Here is a 24,198-nt window from a genome sequence, read left to right on the forward strand (position 1 = left end):
AAATCAGTATTTAAAAGGTATCTTTAACCAGAAAACAGGCATACAAGAACAAAAAAGTCCTAAGAATGGAACAGTCCTCATCCTACTCAACTTAGCCATGTGGGTAAACAGTAGTTGATTAGCACCCAATCTAAACTCTACATTTCTAGTACACAATGACTACATAAGCAGGTAATCTCACAGATAATAAACTAGGCTTTACATGAGAGTTCTTTAATAATAAAAATAGTAATGTACTCTTCACCTAGAGTGAACAGTAAATACAAAAAATAAATGAAAAATAAAAATATAAAATTAAAAAGTAAAATTTAAAGAAAACGTCTCTCATTTGGCCTTTTACCTCAGGACTTTACAAATCTAACTTATGGGACTGTTTATCCCATGAGTTTGTTGGTGACCCCTTCCTGTGCCACCATCCAAATTGGTTTAATGAATACTTTTATTTGTATATTTACATGTCATTAAATAATGTAAGAAAGACCTTACCTACATATTAAATGACTTTAAAGCTATCTGTGGCCACCACAGAAAAATAAAGCACTAATATACATGCACATAATGTACCAGAAAGTTAAATCTAGTTTTATAACTAGACTATAAATTATCAAAGTCAAGAATTACAAAGAAATCCCTAAATAAGAAGCAAAATCCTTACATACATATCATTTCTCTCTTACTAGACAGAGCATGTCACAGTTTGCTTTAACAGTTTCAGGGAAAAAAAATCAACTTCCAAGACACCACTCACTGTTTAGCATGCTTACCAACCATATCATTTTCGATTCTGTTCAGCACTTACCCCTCTTCTGAACCCAACCTTCTTTCACAATGGTAACATCGCTCATGATGGCTCCCCTCTGAGCCCCAAACTTGGAGAAATGGTACTTTGTGGTATCAGCTTTAGGGTTTGGATTCTCTGCTGCTGCTGCCCTTCCCACTCTCTAGTGATGACTCAGCCTGGAAGGAAGTATTGAAGAAAGAATTTCTTTTTTTTTCCATTCTTGCAACTCACATAGCAATAACAAACAACTAATTCTTTGTAAATGTCTTCAACTGGCCTGACCTCACATAAAAGTCTAGCTCTTCAAACTGGAAAGCTTATTTAAATATTTCTATAATGAATGCACTTCTCTGGTCTTATGACAGATTTCAAATGATAGTGAAACTTCCAAATCTAAGAGGTTACAATAAAATACATCTTAAGAAAAACACTGTCACACCTGTACAAACACATAACATAGAAAATTTATGATGTGTCTGAGGTGAAGAAGGGAGAAAATGAAAGTTAAGTGGCTTAAATCTGTTAATTCCAGAAAATTAAGGCAAACAATCATGAATTTTTTTTGTTTTGTTTTGTTTTTTGTTTTTTTGGGTGCTGGGGATCGAACCCAGGGCCTTATGCTTGCAAGGCAAGCACTCTACTGACTGAGTTATCTCCCCAGCCCCATGAATATTTTTAATTGCTGTACTTTAAGAAAATACAATGTGCCAAGAAACCAACATTTATATATATGTGTGTTCTTATTCTGCCTAATTCTAAGAAATATTTTAGAGGGATTACAATGAGTACATAATATAAATCATTTGTTTTTTAAAGAACACGGAGAAAGTGAAACAAGAGGATATGAAAGTAACAAAAACTTGAGTATTCAAGATGTACCAAAGCATTGTTATTGGTGCTTACATTTATCATTCTCGATAATCTCCACAAAAACCCTCTTATGGTACTATTAACTACATTTCATGATGGGGAAACTGAGGTTGACAAGGATTAAAAAGCTTTCTGGAGTTCAACAGATCTACTAAGTGATGGGAGTCAAGATGTGAACACAAGCTGACTGACTTCAGAGTTTGTGTTCTTTTTAAATATATTTTTAGATGTTGCTAGACCTTTATTTTATTCACTTATTCATTTGTGGGGCTGAGAATTGAACCTAGTACCTCACACATGCTAGGCAAGCGCTCTACCACTGAGCCACAATCCCAGTCTAGAGTATGCATTTTTAACTGAAAACTACATAGCCTTAAAATTAAAAAAAAAAAATCAGGAGTAAAAGTCTTTATGTTTATGAAAGATGAGCCACAAATTTAAGGAAACTGCAAAGGGAATACAATAGGTTTAAATATTTACAATTAAAAAAAGAAAAGTTGCCTAGAAGGAATATAATGCCTCCAAGGACAAAATCAGAAATTCATTCCATGGGTCTTCATAAGATACCAAACAATGAAATAATTAAAGTCCTTAAAAACATCCTTATATATAGTGATGAGTTTACAGGACTATTTCTTATTATCCTTTCAAACTAAAAAGGAGTTAAAGGACAAAACTGAGTTAGAGCATTTCCACATTTCCAAAGAAATGGTTCAAGCACACTGATGTTTATAGTGGTTCAAGAACAAAAGTATAAATCTTAGATAACAAGCAAAATGAATGTTCAGACTATATAACCATACTATTCTGCTAACTTGGGTTTTGATAAACAGAACATAGTAGTTAAGTTTAAGATGAGCTCCCTAACTAGTTACAGGTTTTTCTCCACTGCAAATTAAGTGCTGAGCCAAATCATTTAGCAATCAAGACTCAAGACTAAACATCCTCTGAACTGCCTGACTAGCCTAACAAAGGCTCTACAGCTTAACAGAAGACAACTTCTTGTGCCATGGTACTGAAGGCAATACCTACAGGTAAGACAAGGACTACTCAAAATCATCATAGGTATCTGCTCTTGTAGAGTCAAAAAAGGTATTACAATGTAGGTTTATTTTCCCAAAATATGTTTAATAGAATACTACATTACAGAAATTCTGGAAAATAAAAAAGAAGTTGGTCAAATAAGTTTAGGAAATTCTACAAACCACATCCTTCTCAAAATATCACTATCAACATATTAAACGTTCTAAATAAATATGTATAACTTCTTTACTCCAGCAAAGCCTAAATTGAATACCACTATACAAAATGTTCACCTAATTCAAGACAAGACCCATTTACCACTAAAAAAGGCACCTCCCCCCCAAAAAAAATCTCCAGCAAGGAATCCAATCATTATTTTGACTGCCTTAACACCCTAAAGAACCCAATGTGGCTACCTGGTTACATAATACAGTGCTAGGTAACTGAAAGGATTAACTCATTATACTACATAAATAATAAGCTAAATACTGGGGACACTCCAGCAAAATGATGTCTCCAAAAGAGTTGTACTCTGGTCTTTGGCAGTACTTGTAGCAAGGGTTCCCACATCTAAGACCATTCTTTGTGACTATAAAATTGTATAATCTGAGTTAAAGACAATTTCACATCTTATTCTTGACAGTGAAAGTAGACAAGAGATCAGGGAAATAATTATTAATAACAAAAAATGCATATCCAATAAACATACTTCCTATTAAAATAATCTACATTATGATATCCTTATAAAGAATACAAAAAAGTATTTTCAAAATTAATTATTTTAAGTGGACATTTTATAATCAGAATCCTAAAGCTGGAGAGATTTGTACTTTACAGCTGAAGAAAGGGAAACCATTTATATAATGTGATTTGCCCAAGCTCACACAGCCACTATATGGGAGTACCAAGAGCAGAAAACCAGCTAGGCATGGTGGCAGAACGCCTGTAATCCCATTGGCTCAGAAGGCTGAGGCAGGGGGATCCAGAGTTCAAAGCAGCCTCAGAAACGGGAGGTATTAAGCAACTCAGTGATATCCTGTCTCTCAATAAAACACAAAATAGGGCTGGGGATGTGGCTCAGTAGCTGAGTGCCCCTGAGCTCAATCCCTGGTACCAAAAAAAAAAAAGTAGACAACCAACCATACATACGCTTTTTCCACTGGCATGGACTCTGCTTCTTCAAAACAGTACACTGCAAAACCCAGATCAACCTAAATTGACAAATTTTGTTTGTAATGAAGTAGTTTCTAAAAACTAATTTTTTAGATGTTTTTTATTAGTGCTTATGAGATTTAAGCTGCTAAAAATGTACATTAAATATTCAATCTTCATCACCAAGCATTAGAGAGATGGCTTTATCCATTTGCATCTAAACTGTTAACCAAATTTGGTCCATAATCATAATATTCAGCTTTAAAAATTGCTTCTGGATATTTATTGGCTAAAATAATACCTTCTTTAAACATAACTTAAAAGATGAACATAACTTAAAAGATGTCATAGGTCCCACTACTATGATCAATAGGTCAGAAATAAATCCTTTCACATATAAAAACAATGCTACTGACTCAATAAGCAATAAAATATGCTCTCACCACAAGTCATCTGTCCTTTCATGTTACTAAAAACACTAGCCTATAAGATGAGCTGGAACTTTGTCATCTGTTTCCTAGGGTACAGCAAACTTCAACTCCTTCCTACACACCTGATTTCTATAGAAATGTGTTCTATCCAGTGAGTTAGACAAAATTGGTTATTGTTCTTTTCAAGTCTATTGCATTAAACATTTTACTGTGGATAATCTAATTTTTCCTATTATAAAATTCACATAAAATTCACAGCAGATTCAATATAGAATTGATACAAAGCATTTACATTACAGGTATCTTCATTCAGGACTATCTGGAGAATTGAATAATAATTATTATATTTGAATATTTATAATGTACAAAACAGTTCACATTTTTAATTTCACTTAATCACAACAGAAATTAGTAAAGCGATTTGACAATGTCAAGGACTTAGATTTTCAACAACTATGGAAAAAATGAAATAAGTGAAAGAATGAACAAAAAGGCTGTTTTAGATAAATAATTAAAAACAGAGGCTAGCTAGGCATAGTGGTGCACACCTGTAATTCCAGAGACTCAGGAGGTTGAGACAGGATCAGGAGTTCAAGGCCAGCCTCAGCAACTTACTGAAGCCCTAACCAACTTAGTGAGACCATGTGTCAAAATAAAAAATTAAAAGAACTGGGGATGTGGTTCAGTGGTTAAGTGCCTCTGGGTTCAATTCCCATTACCCAAAAAAAAAAAAAAAAAAAAAAAAAAAAGAAAAGAAAATTCCACAGTTTAAGCAAATAAATACTGCAAATCAACAGAGAGAATGGTATTATGCTATCTTAAAAACAAAACTGAATTCAAAACATCATGGAATTTTAATATGAATTTACACTATTTACATCTATGTAAATAATTCAAATTATAATATTTTCTCCTATCCATTAAAGTATGTTTCCTGCGAGATGAGCTGGTATCAGAATGAACCCAACTACCATGAATAACTATAAAGCTCTAACAAAATAAAAATAAAAATAAACAAAAAAGATGAGCTGGAACCTTGCCATCTGTTTTCTAGGTTAGAACAAACTTCACTTCTCTCCTACAATCCTAACTTTTGTAGAAATGTGTTCTATCCAATGAGTCATAAAAGATAATTTTGAATTTTTCTTTTAAGCCTATTGCATTTAAGCCTATGCCTAGTCCATTAATTGCAAGGACTAGAACATATTAAAATTGTTCTCTTTTACTTGACATTTTTTGGACAATTTTTGTTTTGATCATCAAGCTTCAACTCCAAACAAAATAAAAATCAATACTACCCAAAAATTATCATGGGAAAAAAAAAAAAGGAAAGAACAGCATATTTGCTTAGTGATATTTAAAATATTTTAAAGAATATGTTTACATATAGCAATCAACCATGCAGTTAAGCAATAAACTTCAACCATGTTTTAGAATATGATTCACTCAAAAAATGTAATATACATTTACTCAAATATATATTGATTTTTCTACTCTGTGACAAGAATGATATTGAGTTAAGGTAATTATTTAAATATTTTCCAAACCTACAATAAAATTTGGCATCAAAGAGCTTTCACTTATATCATCTCATCTGATTCTACAAATAATCTGTGCAGTAGCTAATGCATCCACTAATGAATCTAAGAAAACTGTGACCAATAATGCTGACATTATTTCCCCTCAGTTATCATAACAAGCTAGTAACACAAGTAACAGAAGTGACTACCTGCAAGTGAGGTCACCTGTCAGTTTAGTATACTTTCTACCCATTAACAACATATGAACTCTCAAACATACATAATTAACATCTGCAGATAGTTCTGAACAATTTTTATATCACATCATCTTCCAAAAATCCAAGAAAGCAAAACATTTTAAACTACATGAAAAATTTAATAACTGAAGTATCACAAATAACACAAGACTAAAAGTAAGTTGACATACAGTTAAAAGGTCCCCCAGCAATTCTCTTTCATACAAATAAGAACAAACTTCATAGGATACTAATTTCCTATATGTTAATTTCTAAGTTAACTTTCAGAATAAAATCAGTAGCTTTCTTTAAAGTATAATTCTTCAACTTTGGCTATAATACTGTGTGGAATGTACTTATTCCTATCACAGTTTCTATATACTATATATATGGTAACCAAACTCAATAAGGACAACTAATGTTCAAATACCATGAAATATGCTATTTTTAAATACAAATGATGGTCAAGGATATCCACAATATAATTCTATGTTTTTTTCTGATTTCCAGAAGTAGGTGAAATTAATATATGCCATAATACATGAGGATATCAAACGTCTAATTCTAAGATAGTCTTTTCCTTTTGAGTTGTTACCTATTAAAAAAAACATCATATTCAGCCAGATGCCTGGTGGCACATGCCTGTAATCCCATAAAAACAGGATCACAAGAGTTTGAGGCCGGTCTCAGCAATTTTGTAAGGTTCTAAGTAGCTTAGTAAGACCCTGCCTCAAAATAAAAAAATAAATAAATTAAGGGCTGGGCTGGGGGAGTAGCTCAGTGATAAAGGACCCGAGTTCAATACCTAGTACAAAACAAAACAAACAAAACAAAACACAGTATCACATTCAAAAGTGAGTTACATAAACCATATATTATATTTTGGATTTGTTTCCTCAGAGTACAATAACACACTTTGTGGAATTTTCTTAAAGCCCTCTGTCTTCCAGAAATTCAGATTATGATGGTAAAATACCTGAATAGATCTAACTTTCAGACATAATTATCAGTTCTTTCAAAATGTCACTTCTTAAAGACTATAACTTCATAAACTCTAAAATACATCTACAAAACTATGAAGCATTTTCTCCTTTTTAGGGCATTTGAGTGAGTGCCATTTTAACCAATACATCCATTATTAAATTATCAGCTTGTGCCTAGGTGATTTATTTATATTCTAATTTGAAACAATTAGGAAAATGCTCATCAGATTCCTCTGCTTCATGAACTAAACCACTAAACAAGCTACTGAGCCAGGTGCTGTGGCACACACCTGTAAACCCGCTACTCAGGAGGCTGAGGCAGGAAGATCCCAAATTTGAAGCCAGTTTGGGCAACTCAGAGATGCCTGTCTGAAAATAAAAACCTAAAAAGGGCTGGTGATGTAGCTCAATGATAGAATGCCCCTGAGTTCAATCCCCAGTTCCACAAAAAATAAATAAATAAAAAATAAACAAGCTTTTGATAAATTATCCTCCCCCCATTTCTCATATAAAAAGTGTTGCTTGTCTCTGTGTGAAGGCACCTTGATAACACAGGTTGAGAACTACTAAAAGAACTTTAGTTATAGCTGGCCATATATTTCTAACATACATGTAAAATCATTCTAAAATCTGATTTGGAGACCATCCTAATCATAAAATAAAATCTATATATACACATTAATACAATTAATCTATGCTCCAGTAAATGCCAAGAATCATCTTTACAACTTTACCCCAGGTTAAACTGAGAGTTAACCACTGAAGTCTGATATCCTAAAACAAAGTCCCATCACAATGGCACATTAGACAGAGCACTGGACTAGCCAAGAAACTTGGTTCCCTGTTCCCAACTCTGCCCCACCCACAGTAATGCTGTATAAGGTCCCTTTAATTCTTTAATTTCCTTAATAATGAAGTGTTGCATTAGATGAGCTCTAAATAGCTTTATAATTCTTCCAAAACTAATATCTAATTTCTCAAAATTTGCTAAAAATCTACTTCATCATAAGTGACAGTATCATGATTATATATAGTCCTGTCCTCAAAAGTTGAATAAATAATTGGGAAGATAAAGCATCAAACAGCAATTCAGACAAAATTTGGTCTAAATTCCATTATTGGCAAAACACTATTTTCCTTTCCTCTCATCCAACAGCCACACAAATATGGTCAGAGGCTTTCTTAATATAGGGGAGAAAAAAAAAATATCATTTGAACATTCTGTTTTCTTTCAGTAAATCTATTTTCTCTGAAAATTAGCAAAATATACTTACTTAGAAATGTGAAATATCTGTGTTTGGTGATAAATATAAGCAAAGTATTGAAAAGAAGCAAAACTAAAAAAAAAAAGGACCTATAGTTCAAGAAGAATATATTAAATGTATTCACCAAATACTATTTGTAGATTACCTGGCAGGAGAAATGAGTTTACATCTAATTTGATGAAAGACTACAAGGCTACAATAAAATATGTAAGCAGTAGAGGCATTCAATTTGGCATTTAAAACAACTGAAATGAAAAAGAATGTTAATGGGTCAGTCAACACACATTTTTTTAAACTATATTAACTTGATTCTGTGAAACTTACTGTACATCATTCAAATTTAACACTGTAAGTGTGAACTCAAAAAGCTAAAGAAAAAGTGATCCAGAATCAGGAAAATTAGAACAGATTTTTATGCCACAATAAGTATTTTTCTCACATGAAAATCACTTTCAAGAATGCAACAAGGGTTGCTGTGAAGACAAAGTGAATTAATCCATGAAATGTACAGATAGCAGTGCCTGGCACATGACAAATACCCACCAAATACTGGCTAGTATTAAACGGAAATTGAATCCAGACCATGACAAAACATATGTTAACATCAGAAAATTCAGGCTACCCTTCCAGAAAAGGGTATGCTGTGTGAAACCAGGATTTTTAGAATACTAATACACATACTGAAATCTGGAGTTAAGGAATAATTTTAAATGATTTAAATATTTTAACACAAATCTACAGAAATCACGTGTACTAATTTCATATTATCTTAAAAATGCAAGCCAAAGTTCAAGATTGATTTGGTCAAAGCAAAATGAAAATGGTTTTCCTCTTCTTGCATGTTGTTGTCTCGATCGAAATGGTTTTAAATTATTTAATGCTTCGAACTTACTCATACTTTAAAAACCAGCTCCTATCAAATCATGGTAAAGATCCAATTAACATATTGTAAACAGCAGTTGCTTAATCATTTCAAGGACAAATTCCTGAACTAACAGGTATATCAACCAAGCAAAGTGTAACTACCTATCTTCACAAAAATATGCAGTTTAAAAGCTAAACTTCCACAAAAACAATTCATAAAACAGGTTCCTCTTTTTAAAGAAGCCCCAATGGTTGGAAATTTTCATGTTTAAATCAAAAGCTAGAGTTTAAAAAAATCTTAAATTTTTCCTTTGCACAGACTTCATTTCCCATAAGTTTAACCAACACTTTTTTAAGATTTGCAATGATTCTGAAAACAAATTCTTTCTCACCATAGCAATCTTCTGAATGAAATGTAAATATTTAAAGTTTTTACTCAAACCAGCCCCCAGCACACAGTCCACTCTAGTAATTTGTTAAACGAATAAAACCTTAAACTATTTCACAACTGTAAAATACATAACCAAAAAATCCAAAGCAGACCTTTAAATGTTCTGACATACACAACAACTATGGATCAATGTCAAGATTATTAAGCTAAAAATTAACTTTAAGTTGGAAGACAATTCACTAATCATTAAAGAAAGGCTAAGCATGGAAGACAAAAATGAATATAATTAGCAGTGTCAAATTTTTTGCATAATTAGCATGTACTTTTTAATTTTAAAATATTGTAGGAAAACATAGTATAGAAAATACACAATACAACTGAAAACTAATCACTACCTGCAGTTCATCTAAATTCCAATGTTGTTTCATTCACATAATGTATGCTTCCCCTGATTTTAAAATTTGAAACTCAAACCAAAGATATTGGGGCAAACCAAAGATGTTGGGGTCAACCCAAGTATGAAAAACAAAAAGATCTTCAAAGGCAGTCAGGCTTATATCTTGACAAAGAAAACAGTTACATTATGTCTTCCCTATAATTGTATATTCAGTCGGATGTTAAGGAAAAACTAGAAATTTATGAAGTAGCCACTTTCTAATAAAAAAATTCACTTTAGTCAACCACCTCCTAAATATACATATTCACTTATACATATTTTTCAAATGATACTCATTATAAAAACGAATCTTCATTTCTTAAATCATTTTTATTGAACTATTCCACCTTTAGTTTTTCCAACTTTTTCCTAAGTAAACATATATAATGAGTTTCTACTCAAAACAAAATGCGGTGGTTGTCTGGAGATTTATGGTTCTAATATAGAACACATGTCTAAGGAGATGATTAGAAGGTAATCATCAATGTATTAACTATGAATGAAAAGGCACATATCCTGTAGCTTCAAAAGTTTCTAAAAAGAATGTGAATATTTTATTAGTGCTAGAAATTATTATAAATGCATAGGTTTCATTGTCGAGTTTCTGTTTGGAAAGTATCAATTACAACCCATTGGATTTTCAACCAAAATACCTCCCTGGCAAAATGAGTTTTATTCTTATAACATTTTTTGATGGAGAAATGTGAGCATCCTAGCTTTGGACTTATGGGTAAGCATTTCCTCTGCTTTCAGAGGATAAACAACCAGTAAATAAAAGCACTGGAAAAAACCTAGCCCCAGAGTTTCAGTATCTCTAGCCTAACCATAGATTCCCCGGAAATCCCAAACAAGGGGTGACCCCGCCTCAGCGTCAGGGTTATCACAGCAACCAGCGAGGCTTCAAGTTTGGGCTCAGAAGGGCCCCACCAGCATCATGGCTGATGCAGACCGATGCGCAGGAGGAGGTGGTGGACGAGGAAGAGGCTGGTTTGTTTACTTGCAGCCAGAGCCGCCGCCGCCGCCGCCGCCGCCGCCGCCGCCGCCGCCAGCAGCGACAGCATCAGTGTATCAGCCAAACCCAGCATCTTCCGCACATTTCTATTCTTAGCACACAACTCCCAAGCGTATCAAAACCCCACTACTATTAAAAACAGAGACAAGTACGTTACCCACCTCCCACACCCACACCCACCCACACACACACACACACACAAACACACACACACACCATCAGCGCCGTCTTTTCCTGCGCGCCTGCGGCGGAGTAGGGTGGGAGAGGAAGGGGACCCCGGGGGACGCCGGTGCATCCTTGCCTTCACCCCACCCTATGCGCACAGACCGCCCCAGCGCCAGGGCACGCGGCAGACAGCCCCCTCCCCCCAAACCCAAACACACTGACACCCGGCGCTACGTGTTATATAACCTCACCGCCGCCCCCGGCCAAGCGGGCGCCCCCTCCCCACGCCCCGCGGCCCGGACTGGGAGGGCCGAAGGGAAGGAGCGAGAGTTGCGCAGAGACAGGAGGCGCCGGGCCGGGGCAGCCCAGACACAGACAGTACCGCTAGGCCGGGAACACCCCTCCCCCGACCCCCTGCGCACCACCGCCCCCCAGCTTCCCCCGGAAAGTAAGGGGGTGTCGGTGTCATCCGCGCCGAGCATCCCCCGGCCTCCACACCCACACCCAAAGCGTCGGGTGACCCAGCCCCCGCCCACGCCCCCGGCGCGGTGACAACCCAGACACCCCCGCCTCACGCTACCCGGCCGCCACCCCCCGCCCGTGGCCGGCAGTGAGAAGGAACCCGGCCTGTGGGCCCGCGGGAGTGGAGGGGGGCAAGAGTGGGGGGCGGTGGCTGTTACCTGCAAAGGCGGCGGCGGCGGCCCCGCAGCTGTTCGGGCGGTGGCGGATGATGGAGCTGGGGGGGGGCGGGGGGAGGAGAGGGGGCGACTCGGGGGTCCCCCCTCCCTCCTCCACCCCTCCTGTCCTCCCCCCACCCCGCAGAGCTTCTGGCCCCCTGGAGCCCGGTGCGGCCGGCGGGAGGGCAGGCGAAGGGCTGTAGGGGAGGGAGGGAGGGAGCCGGCCGGGCCGGGCGGCGGAGCTGGAGCGGGTGGCGGCGGCGGCGGGAGGAGGCGGGAGGAGGGCGGGCGGCGGGGGGGGGGAGGAGGAGGCGGAGACTCTACATGGGAATCGGATATCGGCTACAAATTCAATTCATCACCAGAAAACACCGCTGGGCGGGGGCCGGGTCGCGCCGGCGGGGAGGCTACAGGCGGAGGCTCTGGGTCCCTGGGCGCGACCCGCACGGGGCTGGGGTCTGCGGCCTCGTCCGCAGGGCCGCGCCGCGCCTAAGGGACCCTGCCGCCACCTCCCCGCCCCCTCCTTCCTCCCTCGCGGGGCCGCAGTCGATCGGTTTTCGCCGCCGCCGCGGGGCTTGTTGTTGACTTTGAGGAAAACTCCTGACGTCAGGGGCTGGCTCTCGGCGACTGGCGGGAGCGGCTTCCCCGCGTCCCCGGCACTGCCCGCCGCCTCCCTACCGGGCCCTCGTCCTCAGGCTTCCCCGTGCCCCCCAAACCCGCGGCGCGCCCCCTCTCCTCTCGCGAGATCATCCCCCCCAGCCAGCCAGCGCCGCGAGCGGGGGCAGTCATTCCCGAGCGGGAAGTTCTGGGTTTCCCCGCGCCCGCGTGGCTCTCGGCCGACACCCGAGGACCGGCTGCAGAGGCTCCCCTCGCGCCGGCGTTCTTCCCATGCCCATCAGCCGTGGCTAGGGCGTGCGCAACCGGGCCTAGGAGTCTCAGTGGCTTCTTAGGGAGGTTGGGCCTGGCGCCAGGCCGAACCTGGAAGCCCCCTGGTGGGCGGGGCCCGACGGGGTGGGGGAGACCTGACGCGGGGGAATGGACCCCACCCCCTGCACTCTGGGAATGGGGTCTCCGGATCTGTCCCGGATGCCAAACTGGTATGACTGTCCTAGCAGATATTACCAAGAATAACTTTCCGGAAAAAAAAATTTACCACACGTTGTATACAGGTTGTAGTTGAATCTTAATTCGCTCTTAAAATCACTAGGAAGGGTTTCTTAGGGATATTTGTTTCATTGACTTCTAGGCAGCTATTACATTTACTAGGAAGATACCATTTCTTTTAAAGTTCATTGCCTAAGGATATGTGCAGTGGAGACACTGATTTTGAAAATGGTCATACATCATACTCCAGAAAGTTATGAAAGAAGTTTACTTTTTCTGAGACCGTGTTTCATCCTTTCCGGAAATACCTGCCACATAATTGACTATCTGGTTCTATCCTTGTTAAGGTATCCATGATTTTCTCCCACTGCAAAATTCTTGTTAATGTCTTTGGTTTCTTTTTGTCGAAGAGCTTCTCCGACTCTGAACTTCCTTCTACTCCCTGTCCATTCTTTTATACTAAATCCCTGGATATTTATATGGTGAGTTGTATTCGAACATCTAGGACACAAATTTTCTCTTAGGAAATGCATGTCTGTTGGGATTGTGGACCGAACTAGGAAACCTAATAAGAAAGAAAACGTGTTTTCTCCTTTAATAAGTGAAACTTATTTTGCTTGAGCATTCTAGAACAAAATTTGCCATTTTAAGATCAAGTTTTGAACTGGGGATGTAGCTCCGGTAGAGCACTTGCCCAGTATGCGCGATGCCAGTTCTCATCTCTGCCAAAAGAAAGAGAAAAAGAAAAATCCATATCAGAGTAAAGTACTCCATTGTTGCCTTTCCCCTTTTCTCCTATTTCCCAGCAGACCATGAACTGATTAATAAACATAGGCTGAGTCCTAATTCTATTCAATTTATGTATAAAATAAACATGACTTATTCCCATAATTACCAATTCTAATACTCACACTTGGCAAAGTGGTATGGTTGCACTTTTCTTCCCAAATGGGTCTGGTTTTTATTATATTGTAGACCAATCCACTTTTTATTTTTAAGAATATGGTCCCGTATGACACAAGCACTAGAAAGAGTCAAACTCTTAAATATTTAACTGAGAGTTGTATTTGGAATTACTGAATTATTAGATACCTCTTATCAATGAGATTTTCACTTGTTTCCACTTTTAACATCAACGTTGAAGAGAACTAAATATGCTTTATGAGCCAGACTTCCTCAATATATTTTTCCTGGTCCTATCAGATTGTGTTAAATCTTGGGTGGATTGAATCATCTTTAAAATTAAGTGTTGCATGAACTAGAATGGATTGTATGCTCTGGACTTCATGTATTTGAAAAAACTTAGGCTTCTATTTCTGCTGTGTTTTTTGTTTTAGTACTATGGTAATTTCCTAAATCTCTATGATAAAAATTTTATTATAAAATTATTAATTAAAACTATAGCATTATTCTTCTTACACTTCAGCATTATGAATTTGACAGAATCTGCCAATTTTGTATGATGATGCTCTGGTACAAAGCATATACTAGATTTCTCCTCTTCCTTGCCATCACATCCCAATAATGTGGTGTGCAACAGTGTGTTCATCCATGGGAAGAAAATCCTCATGTGTTATTAAGCTAGATTTTCTTAGAGTTAGCATTTCTCAGTAGTAGTTATTTGTTGTAATGAATAAGTTAGATACCAAGAGCTATTTCTTTAGTACTTATACCTTTTCTTGAGAATAATTTAAATTAGAAACACATTTAGAATTTCATGATACCAGGTGTTTCTCTTAATTCAGACTATAATGAAATACCTTAAACCCTGGATCGCTTATGAAATAACAGGTATTTTTTGCTCACAGTTCTGGAGGCTGGAAAGTCCAAAATCAAGACACCGGTAAATTTGGTATCTTTTATCTTGTGAGGGCTCAATTTCCTGTGTCACAGATGGTAACTTCTCACTGTGTCATATGTTGGAAGGAATAAGGGAACTCTCTTTGGTCTCAAAGTCACTAATCTTATTCCTTGAGGGACCCACCATCATGACTTAATTACCTCCCAAAGGCCTTACCTCCTAAAACCATCACCTTAGGATTAGGATCTCAACTTATAAATTGGGGCGGCAGGAGTATAAATATTCAGATCAGATCATCAGATTACAAAATGACTACTTTTCTGTCTTTTATTAAAAAGGATATCTTAGCTGTGTGCAGTTGCGCACACCTATGAATCCCAGTGGCTCGGGAGACTGAGGCAGGAGGATCACAAATTCAAAACCAGCCTCAGCAACCTAGCAAGGCCCCTAAGCAATTCAGCAAGACCCTGTCTCTAAATAAAATATTAAAAAGCTGGGGATGTGGTTCAGTGGTTAAGCGCCCCTTAATTCAATCCCCTTTATTGGAAAAAAAAAAGGGGGGGGGATATCTTGTCCTAAGATAGAATGTGGCAAACAGCACAGAATAAGTATTGAATAAGTTAATGAATGGACAAATATGTGCACTATATGTAGTTTGTGTAATATTTTCCTCTTGAGATGCAAAATGGTTTATTGAAAAGCATATAATATGCTTTGGAGATTTGCAGATTTGAGTTCAGATACTCTCTGTGTTGTGTTCTTTCCAGCAACTTGCTTAATTTTTCTAAGACTTTAATTTCCTCATTTGAGAAATGGCAGTTTCAACTGCTTCAACAACTTATGTGAAATATTAGTGCCCAAAACATAGTAAGTGGTCAGCAAGCTAAAATTCCTTTACCATAAATGTGAATATATTCATATTAATGTAATTCTGACTGCTACAACAAACACAAAAATCTGTATGATCACATATCAATAGAAGTACATTCACATCATACTTGTAACGTTCTGGACGACAGGCAAGTCTCCACTGAGCATTTGTTCATGGCCACAAGTTTTTTCCACATTAGAGTTCTGATGTGTTCAACAGGTAATCACAACATAAGTTGATAGAAAAGTGAAGCATGGAACATGGCTCAAGGGAGGTTTTATGTACATCACTTCTATCCACATTCCACTAGTAAGAAATCTCCCACGCCATCATAATACAAGGCATACCACAAAATGGAGCCTGGCTCAGAAAGAAAAAGAAAAGATTCAAGGAAGAGTCATCCAGTTTCTGCCATGGTTGGTTTCTGAAATAACCATGTTGCATCATTAGTGAATATCCTAGAGTATTAATAGAGAAATTTCCACAAGAGCATAACTTAAATAAAGGTATGAATAATATGTTATGGACTGAATATTTGTGTCTTTCCAACGTTTACATATTGAAATCTTAATGATCAATGTGATGATATTAGGAGATGGAGCATTTGTGAGGTAGCTAGCTCATTAGGATAGAGCCCTTGTGACTGGAATTAATACCATTTAAGAAAAGACACAGAACTTACATCTTTTATCTCTACTCTCCACCATGACAGAATACAATAAAAAGATGACTGTCTACAGACCAGGAAGCAACCCTTCACCAGCCAGTAGGTGAGCCAGGGACTTGATCTTAGAATTCCCATCCTCCAGCACTATGAGAAATAAATTTCTGTTGATTAAGCTACCAGTCTGTAGGATTTTTGTTACAGTAACATTAACTAAGCCATAATAGAAGAATCCATTGCAGTAGTTATCTGTACTAATTGTCTTCTCTTTTGTATGGATGTTTTTCTTAAAGCATAGGTCAAATGCTTTGTAGGAACATGAACATTCCTGAGGACAGGATATATCACTAACCTGGTGTCATGTGAAACAGATACATAAAGAAAGCCCTGTGGAAACCTCCCTTTTAATTTGTAGTCAGTTTTTTTCTCTGCTATGCTACTGGAATATGAAGAAATTTTTTTCATTTATATTTTCACTCTCTAACTTAGACAACTGAGTCTATTTGCAACTTAAACCATCCCTAGGCATTATAATTTATATTTCAAGATGCTTGAGTCACAGAAAGTTACTGACCACAATTAAACAACTGCTGATGGAGCTTAGAGCTAGAGTTCATGTTCTAACTCCAAAGCAAAAAGCATACTAATTATTGTTCCTGATTGTGTAGGAGACCCATGGTTTGCAATAAAACTAATACATATACAGTGTAATTCCAAAACCTCATTTAGGTATATATATTTTTCTTTCTGAAATGGAACAACATTTCTAGCTGTTTCAGAGTCCGCTCTGTTGGGATTGAACTTTCCAACACAACAACTAGCAATGAAATAGTATCTTTCCAAACTTCACCTCAGTAACTCAACTCTTTGTTATCTCATGTAAATACTTTCCTGGCCCACCTGTTCCAGAAAGTTTCCCATCCATTAAAAAAAACAAATTCTTCTACCAATAATCAACTGGAAAGTTTCAAGTCCTTTTTTTTTTTTTTTTAAATCCATAAGAAGACTTTCAGTTTTTGATTCTTTACTTTCTCATTAAATAATACTGGTTTGTTTCTTTTGGTAGAAAGAAATTCAGTATCAGAATTTTTCTGTTGACATTTAGTTATTAGACAGAACTATGGCTGTTTTAAATTGCAAACAGTGTCTCAATTCAATAATAATATTTTAACCAAAACTCTGAATTTGGTTTGCAACTCAATTCTTCTCTAGACTAAAAGGCTAAGAGGGGAAAGCAGATAGGCTCAGTTTCTCTTTTTCTCTCTTATTCTCTTCCACCCCAAAGTCAGTCTGTGGGTAAAGGACAAAACAGTTCTCATCCAGCGGGTACCATTGCTAGCCAGCTTTGCAATCTCAAACTGGCTTGCAGGACTGGCTACACGATTTGCAGGTCCTGGTACAAAATGAAAATGCCAAGGTTCTTATTGGAGAAGAATTAAAAATTTCAAAACAGTGACAACGAAACATTAAACCAAGTGCAGGAGGACCCTGTACATTGCATGTTCATAAAACCACTAGTGTGTGCTTAAGGCTTGTTATCCAGAGGTTCATTGGAGTTTTGCTCCTGGCTCCTCTACCTATAATCCCTGTGACATTGGTGATCAACCTTTTCTTTCAGCTATCTGCTCCTGATCATTCCTCAGCTTCCACTTCCTCAACTTATCAGAGTTCTTTTGACCCCTGGCAGAAGGTCCTATGCAGGATTCAAAATAGTTCCAGGTGGGTTCTCTCTCTTCCATGGAACTATATCAGAGCCACAAGAAACAATTAATCTTTGCGCCAGCATCCATTCTCTCCCTCTTGGTTCTGAATGGATGCAGCTGGGCAGCCTATTTCCCAATTTCCTGAATGGAAGTCATATCCCAATCTGTGGAATCCTTGCAGTGGACACATTTTGTGCTTTCTACACAATGCCGTGGAAGTCCGTGAAGGCCCCCAAGCATTTGCTGAAGAAGTATCTTCCACCTCCTTTCCACAGGAAATGGAGAGACGGTGAACATAACTCTCCTCAGTATAATCCCATCATGGATCTCCTCTCTCTGGAATTGTCTCCACTATTTTATATTTTAAAATGGAGCAGTTGGGTCATAAACTAGGTTTTGCACTATTTTCTTCATAATAGTGATCTAACTTGAAATTTCATTTTTTCATATCTTGAGATCTCAGTTGAAACTTAAGTTTTAAATTTCTATTAAAAAGCATATTCTTGGGGGTGGGGTTGTACTTCAGTGATAGAGTGCTTGCCTAGCACATGTGAGGCACTGGGTTCGATCCTTAGCACCACATAAAAATAAATAAACAAAATGAAGGTATTGTGTCCACCTACAACTAAAAATATTTTTAAAAAATATTCTCTCTGCAGCATATTTATTTTCTCTGTTTCTTATTTGAGTTTGTGCTCATATGTATGAAAAAATTATCAACTACTACTGAATAAAATATATTTAGGTTAACAGGTGTTCAAGGCACAAAATTAATTAAAATAGTATCTTTTCTATGTATTTCTGTTTGACAAATATGTGTGAACAAATTGCTTTTTCATACATTATTACCTACGTTAATATTATTAAATATTTTTGGAGCTTCTTGCCCTTGGTTAATTCCTGAAATTTTTGTCTTAAAAGACTTAAAGTTGAACACGATGAAATTTGATCTCTGAAGATCCTATGATATGGATGCCACAAAATGAGGAATAAAATATAGAAATACACTTGTTAGGTGTTTTAGTCAGACTTGTCATCACTATGACCAAAAGACCTGGCAAGAACAAAGTAGAGGAGGAAAATTTATTTTGGCCCACAGATTCAGAGGTTTGGTTCATGGTCAGCAAACTCTACAAGGTGAGGCAGAATGCCAAGGTGAAAGGGCATGACTGAGGAAAGCCACTCAGAGAATGGTCGGAAGCAGAGAGTGCTCCACTCCTCAGGGACAAACTATAAAGCCCAAAGGCATGCCCCCAGTGACCTACTTCCTCCAGCCCATCCTACTTGCCTACAGTTACCACCCAGTTAATCCATAGCAGAGAATTAATCTACTAATTAGGTTAAAGCACTCATAATCCAATAGTTACACCTCTGAAACTTGTATTGTCTCACACATGAGCTTTTGGAGGGCACCTCATATCTTAGCCATGAAAGTAGGAGAGTTGGTCACTTGGGCAAAGGTTATATTGAGCCATTAAAACCTCTAGATACAAGCATGAATCATAAGTTGCTTTAAAAAAAAATAGTGTAAGACTACCTTGACCTCCTTTTAATGTTTGTTATTACCAAAGAGAAGTTACCATCCTTTGTTCTATATTTAGGTATTTTTTAAAAAATCAGAAAATCTTTGAACTTCAATGTCTAATTTAAAGTCCATAACTTTCTCTTGCTCCATCCGAAGTGCTACTGTGAATCTTGATGTAGTATACAAGGATCAGAGAACTTGAGTTTACTAAACCTACCTCATGCTTCCTCACATAAGGTCCCTTTTCGCCTTTTCAACTTCTGAAAAGTTACTTTCCTATAGTAGATAGCTGTTTACTTCTTGCAAATATCTGAGAATGTCCTTGAGTTAATGACATCTAGAAAGCTTATTTATGAGCAGAAGCTTCTTTCAGTAATCCACAAGGGACAATTTAGAAAGGGTGAGGAAAAGGGCAAAGTCTCCCACTTTTGTTATTCATCACGTACCTTCTCCCTGATGACGAGTTGCCATATCTTTTTCTTAAATCCCCAGTTAGGGTTTCATAAAACTTACTTGCTCTGTTAGTCAACTTTTCATTGTTGTGACCAAAATACCCAATAGAAACAACTTAGAGGAAAAGTTTAGAAACAACTTAGAGGAAAAGTTTAGTTGTGGTTCATGGTTTCAAAGGTCTCACAGTCCACAGAGGGTCCATTGCTCTGGGTGCAAAGTGAGGCAGCACATCTTGGCTGAAGGGTGTGGTGGAAAAACTGCTCCATTAATGGCAGCCAGGTGGCAGCAGGTGAAGGGGCTGAAGGAAGATGAACCCTACCAGGGCACACCCCCAGTGACCCACCATTACCAGCCATACTGCTAACAATTTGCCTACAGTTACCACCTAGTTAGTCCAAACTAGGATAGATTAGGTTTCAGCTCTCAAAATCCAGTCATTTTACCTCTGAACATTCCTGCAGTAACAGGAGCATTTGGGGGACACTTCATATCCAAACCATAACGCTTGCATATTGACCTAATGAAATGTTTTTAAATCTCAGACCACAAGGTTCACATGTTAATATTCACTCTAACTTAATTTCATAAATACTTATTCACCCTCTACACAAAGGTCTAGAGAGCTACAATATGGAGCGTATTCAAGATGCTCCATCTATGTGGAATACCAACATAAATAAGTAATTCTAATACAATACAAGTGTTACAATAGAAATATGTATAGAGGTGATAAGAACAAACTATGGGGAACAATTAAGAGTGGGTTGACACAGAATGAACTGGTCACCTAAAGAGAGACTATGACATTTAAATTGAGCATTCGAATGAGGACAGAAGTTGATCAGGCCCCCAAAAAGTCAAGAATAAGTAACATTAGAGATTCCCAAGAAAAGAAAATAGGTTTGGGGGAGTTTTCATTGACTTGAAGACATTTGAATTGGAGAATAAGAGGAAAAAAGAAACTACATAAATGTAGAGTCAGTAGAAAGGGAAAAGGGCTTCCAGAATAATTTATGTCATAGGACCCAGTGATCAGATGACATGCTAAGGGGTAGGAAAAGGAGGAATGAAGGATGATACACAGAATACTCCTTTGCTATCATTGTGAGGACGCATGGAGAAAGAGAGAGAGAGAGAGAGAGAGAGAGAGAGAGTGTGTGTGTGTGTATGTGTGTAGGACCATGTTATTTAATGCTGTTACTGTTAACAGACAAGATTATGAACTGAAAAGAGAAAGTGAGCCATTTTGTTAAAATGGAAGTATGATTGAGACTTCCAGGTAGATATAGTAATTACTATAATATGAATCTTAAGTATCCCCCAATAACCATGTCCATGGGAGGTGGTGGACCTTCAGGAGGTGGGGCCTACTGGGAAGTGCTTAGGTCACTAGGGGCATGCCCTAGAAGGGGATTGTGGAACCTCCAATCCCATCTTCTATGTTTCCTTTCCTGGACACTATGATAGTGGTTTTGCTCCACCAAGGTCTCCTGCTAAGATATCCTGCCTCACCCTAAGCAAGAGGACCACTCAATCAATCACAGACTAAAATCTCTAAAACTGTCAGGATCAGTATTTTTATATGTTTATGATCAGAAGTTTGCACACTTGCCAGAAGGTTGGTTAACAGTAATAAACACAATAGTTGACATGACAAAGTGCTCACCCTGTACCAAATACTCTAAGACCTCTACCAGAATTACCCAGTTTAACATCAGAGGCATTTCGGGATTGAAATTATGGAGGTCTACTACAAGACTTGGTCTGAAAAGAGAAGCCTGCATTAGTGTGGCGTAAGTGGCACCAAGCAACACACAAAGCCTTGAGAAGCACTAACCCTAGAGGGCAAAAGGGAAGAAGAGAAACTGGAGTCATGAAAGTCAAGGTAGGAGAGAGTCATGAAAACTGGAGTCATAAAAGTCAAGGTAGGAGAGAGTTTCGAAAAGAGGGCAGTGTGAATGCTACAAGGAGGTCAAATAAAAGATTAATACTGATAAGTGTTAAATTATTGGCTTCCTATATTGAAGTAATCTCATGGTATAATGCAGCTGAAACCTTCAATGAACTGAGAGAGAAAATAGCAAATGAGGAAAAGCAGATAGTGGAGAGATGTGGGGAGGAACTGATATTTATTGAAATATACATGGAGACAAATTCTGTGCCAGCACTTTGCTTATGCATAGGAGGACAATACAGACGGTCCCTGACTTATGATTTTTCTCGACTTTATGATGGTGTGAAAACAATACACATTTAGTAGAAACCATACTTGGAATTTTGAATTTTGATCTTTTCCCAGCCAAAGAGACATGCAGTACAACATTCTCATGCCATGCTGGGCAGGGCAGTGGCAGTGAACCACAGCTTCCAGTCAGCTGACACAGGGTCCACAACCAACACTCTACAGTGTATTCTGTGTTGCTAAGCTAGGACATTCAGTCAGATTTTTTTCAATGCGCTTTTGACTTACAGTATTTTTTCAACTTGTGATGAGTATATTTGGATGTAGTCCCATCCTAAGGCCCAGCACAACCTGGGCTACAACACAAGACTTCTGTGTGACCAGGGTTTCTAAGTCTGCACACATCTGTAGACAGGCTTTTGAGATTCCCATGCTCTACTCTATTAGAGAATCAGCATCATAATGCCAGTAAACCACCACATGGGGACAAAGGGACTGAGACAGCTCAGATGTAATTTTCAAGGACTAAAATCCAAAGGGCAATTGGGATGACTTACATCTCAAAGAACACCAGACAATCAAGACCAATAGTCTCTGTGTCCAGATGAATTGCTACCATGTGGGCTATTCTTCCAACTGCTTTCCCTCCAAAACATCATTAAAACCCTAAGTGGAAAGGAAGTTTTGCACCACCCAGCAAAGTGGAGGCTCAAAATAGAAATGAAATTGAATTCTAGAAACAATGTTACATTTCCCACATTCCTGAATTTGGGAAATTAATTCATGCCCGTTGTATCTTTTCTATTTAATTCTCATTACAACTTCATAAAATAAGAATTACCATTCCCACATTACAGATGATGAAATGAGTTCAGAGAGGTTAAGGAACCAGGCTAGCAAGTGACAAAACCAGAAACCCCCACCAAGGTTTGTCTTCCATTGCAGCTGGTGTTCTTTACATTTTGCTCTTGGAAAAACTTTAGCAGAGAAGAGGAGTGATAGTCAACAGGGATCCAAGGTAATGAAACTTTTGTTATTATTATTAACAATGAGAGAAATTAGATAATATAAATGGGAAAAGGGAAGGAGCTCATCATTTATCTTGGAATGAAGGAAAAAGCAGATCGTTTATCAGGGAATGATTCGTAAGAATATGGGGGAAAAATAAACAAAGGGATAAACTTTGAAAGGAAGGTGGGTACTGCTCCAAGGTAAGAGTAAATGTAAGAGCTGAGGATGTACACACTGACAGAGCACTTGAGTAGCATGCACCAGAGCCTGGTTCCATCGCCAGCACCACAAAAAAAAAAAAAAGGTTAATGAAGATTTGCATAGTTAAAATGCAGTTAGTAGACAGTGGGAGAAATTTGACAGTGATCATGCTTCATGGCTTGAAGGAGGAAGGGACCAGTGACAATGCCTGTTGGACACATGCAGGATGAAGGCTGGCCCATAATGCCTTACCTTTTACTTCCTTGAACACAAGTGATATATGCCTTGCATTTCAGTTCTTTCAACATATTAGTGGATGCTGCTGTCGCTGCCCAGATCTACAATCCCCTCCTTTCAGGACTAAAGAAGGCATTTCTCCAGCTGCTGGGAATGTTGGTTGCCGATAGCTCTTAATTAAGTCTCTTTTCCAGGAATCACCCTCTACCAAGAAAGCCACTTTACAGCAACAGATTGCATTCTCATCCCAACAACAGTACAGTCTAAAGAGAAAGTTCCAACCCCCTGCCTCAGTTCAGGATGAGACTATAGGTCTGTATGTACCCCCACCCTGCCCCACCCACCTCCAGTGAGCCAGCTAAGGCCTTTGTTGTGATGTACCTTATTTTTCCATCCATCTAATCCTGCTTACTTTTCTCCTCTATTTATCTTGAAAACACTCCCCACAAATTTTCTGTAGGCTAAGCTCCATCTCACAGTGTCTCACTGGGAATCCAACAGGAGAAAACATGTAACCCCACAGAAAAGTGCCAGTTCCTTGGGAAATTAGTCAACACTGTAGAAAGGAAACCAAAGTTCAATAAATGGACAACTCTGGTGGAACAACCTGATCTGATTGGTGCGCTTGATAGGCAAGTAC

The 24,198-nt window shown here is 38.3% G+C and overlaps 1 protein-coding gene across 1 annotated transcript in view; it reads right to left on the minus strand.

Moving 5' to 3' along the window:
• The window catches only part of Akt3 (AKT serine/threonine kinase 3), a 294,858-nt gene extending 282,385 nt beyond the window's left edge, over positions 1-12,473 (minus strand). The window contains 2 exon segments of the mRNA XM_047521463.1: positions 800-957; positions 11,810-12,473. Of these exon segments, the coding sequence (XP_047377419.1) occupies positions 800-845 (46 nt within the window). The 5' untranslated portion in view covers positions 846-957; positions 11,810-12,473.
• Between the last annotated feature and the right edge of the window lie 11,725 nt (positions 12,474-24,198).

This window comes from Sciurus carolinensis, chromosome 12 (genome assembly GCF_902686445.1).
Source record: "Sciurus carolinensis chromosome 12, mSciCar1.2, whole genome shotgun sequence".
Taxonomy (NCBI): Eukaryota; Metazoa; Chordata; class Mammalia; order Rodentia; family Sciuridae; genus Sciurus; species Sciurus carolinensis.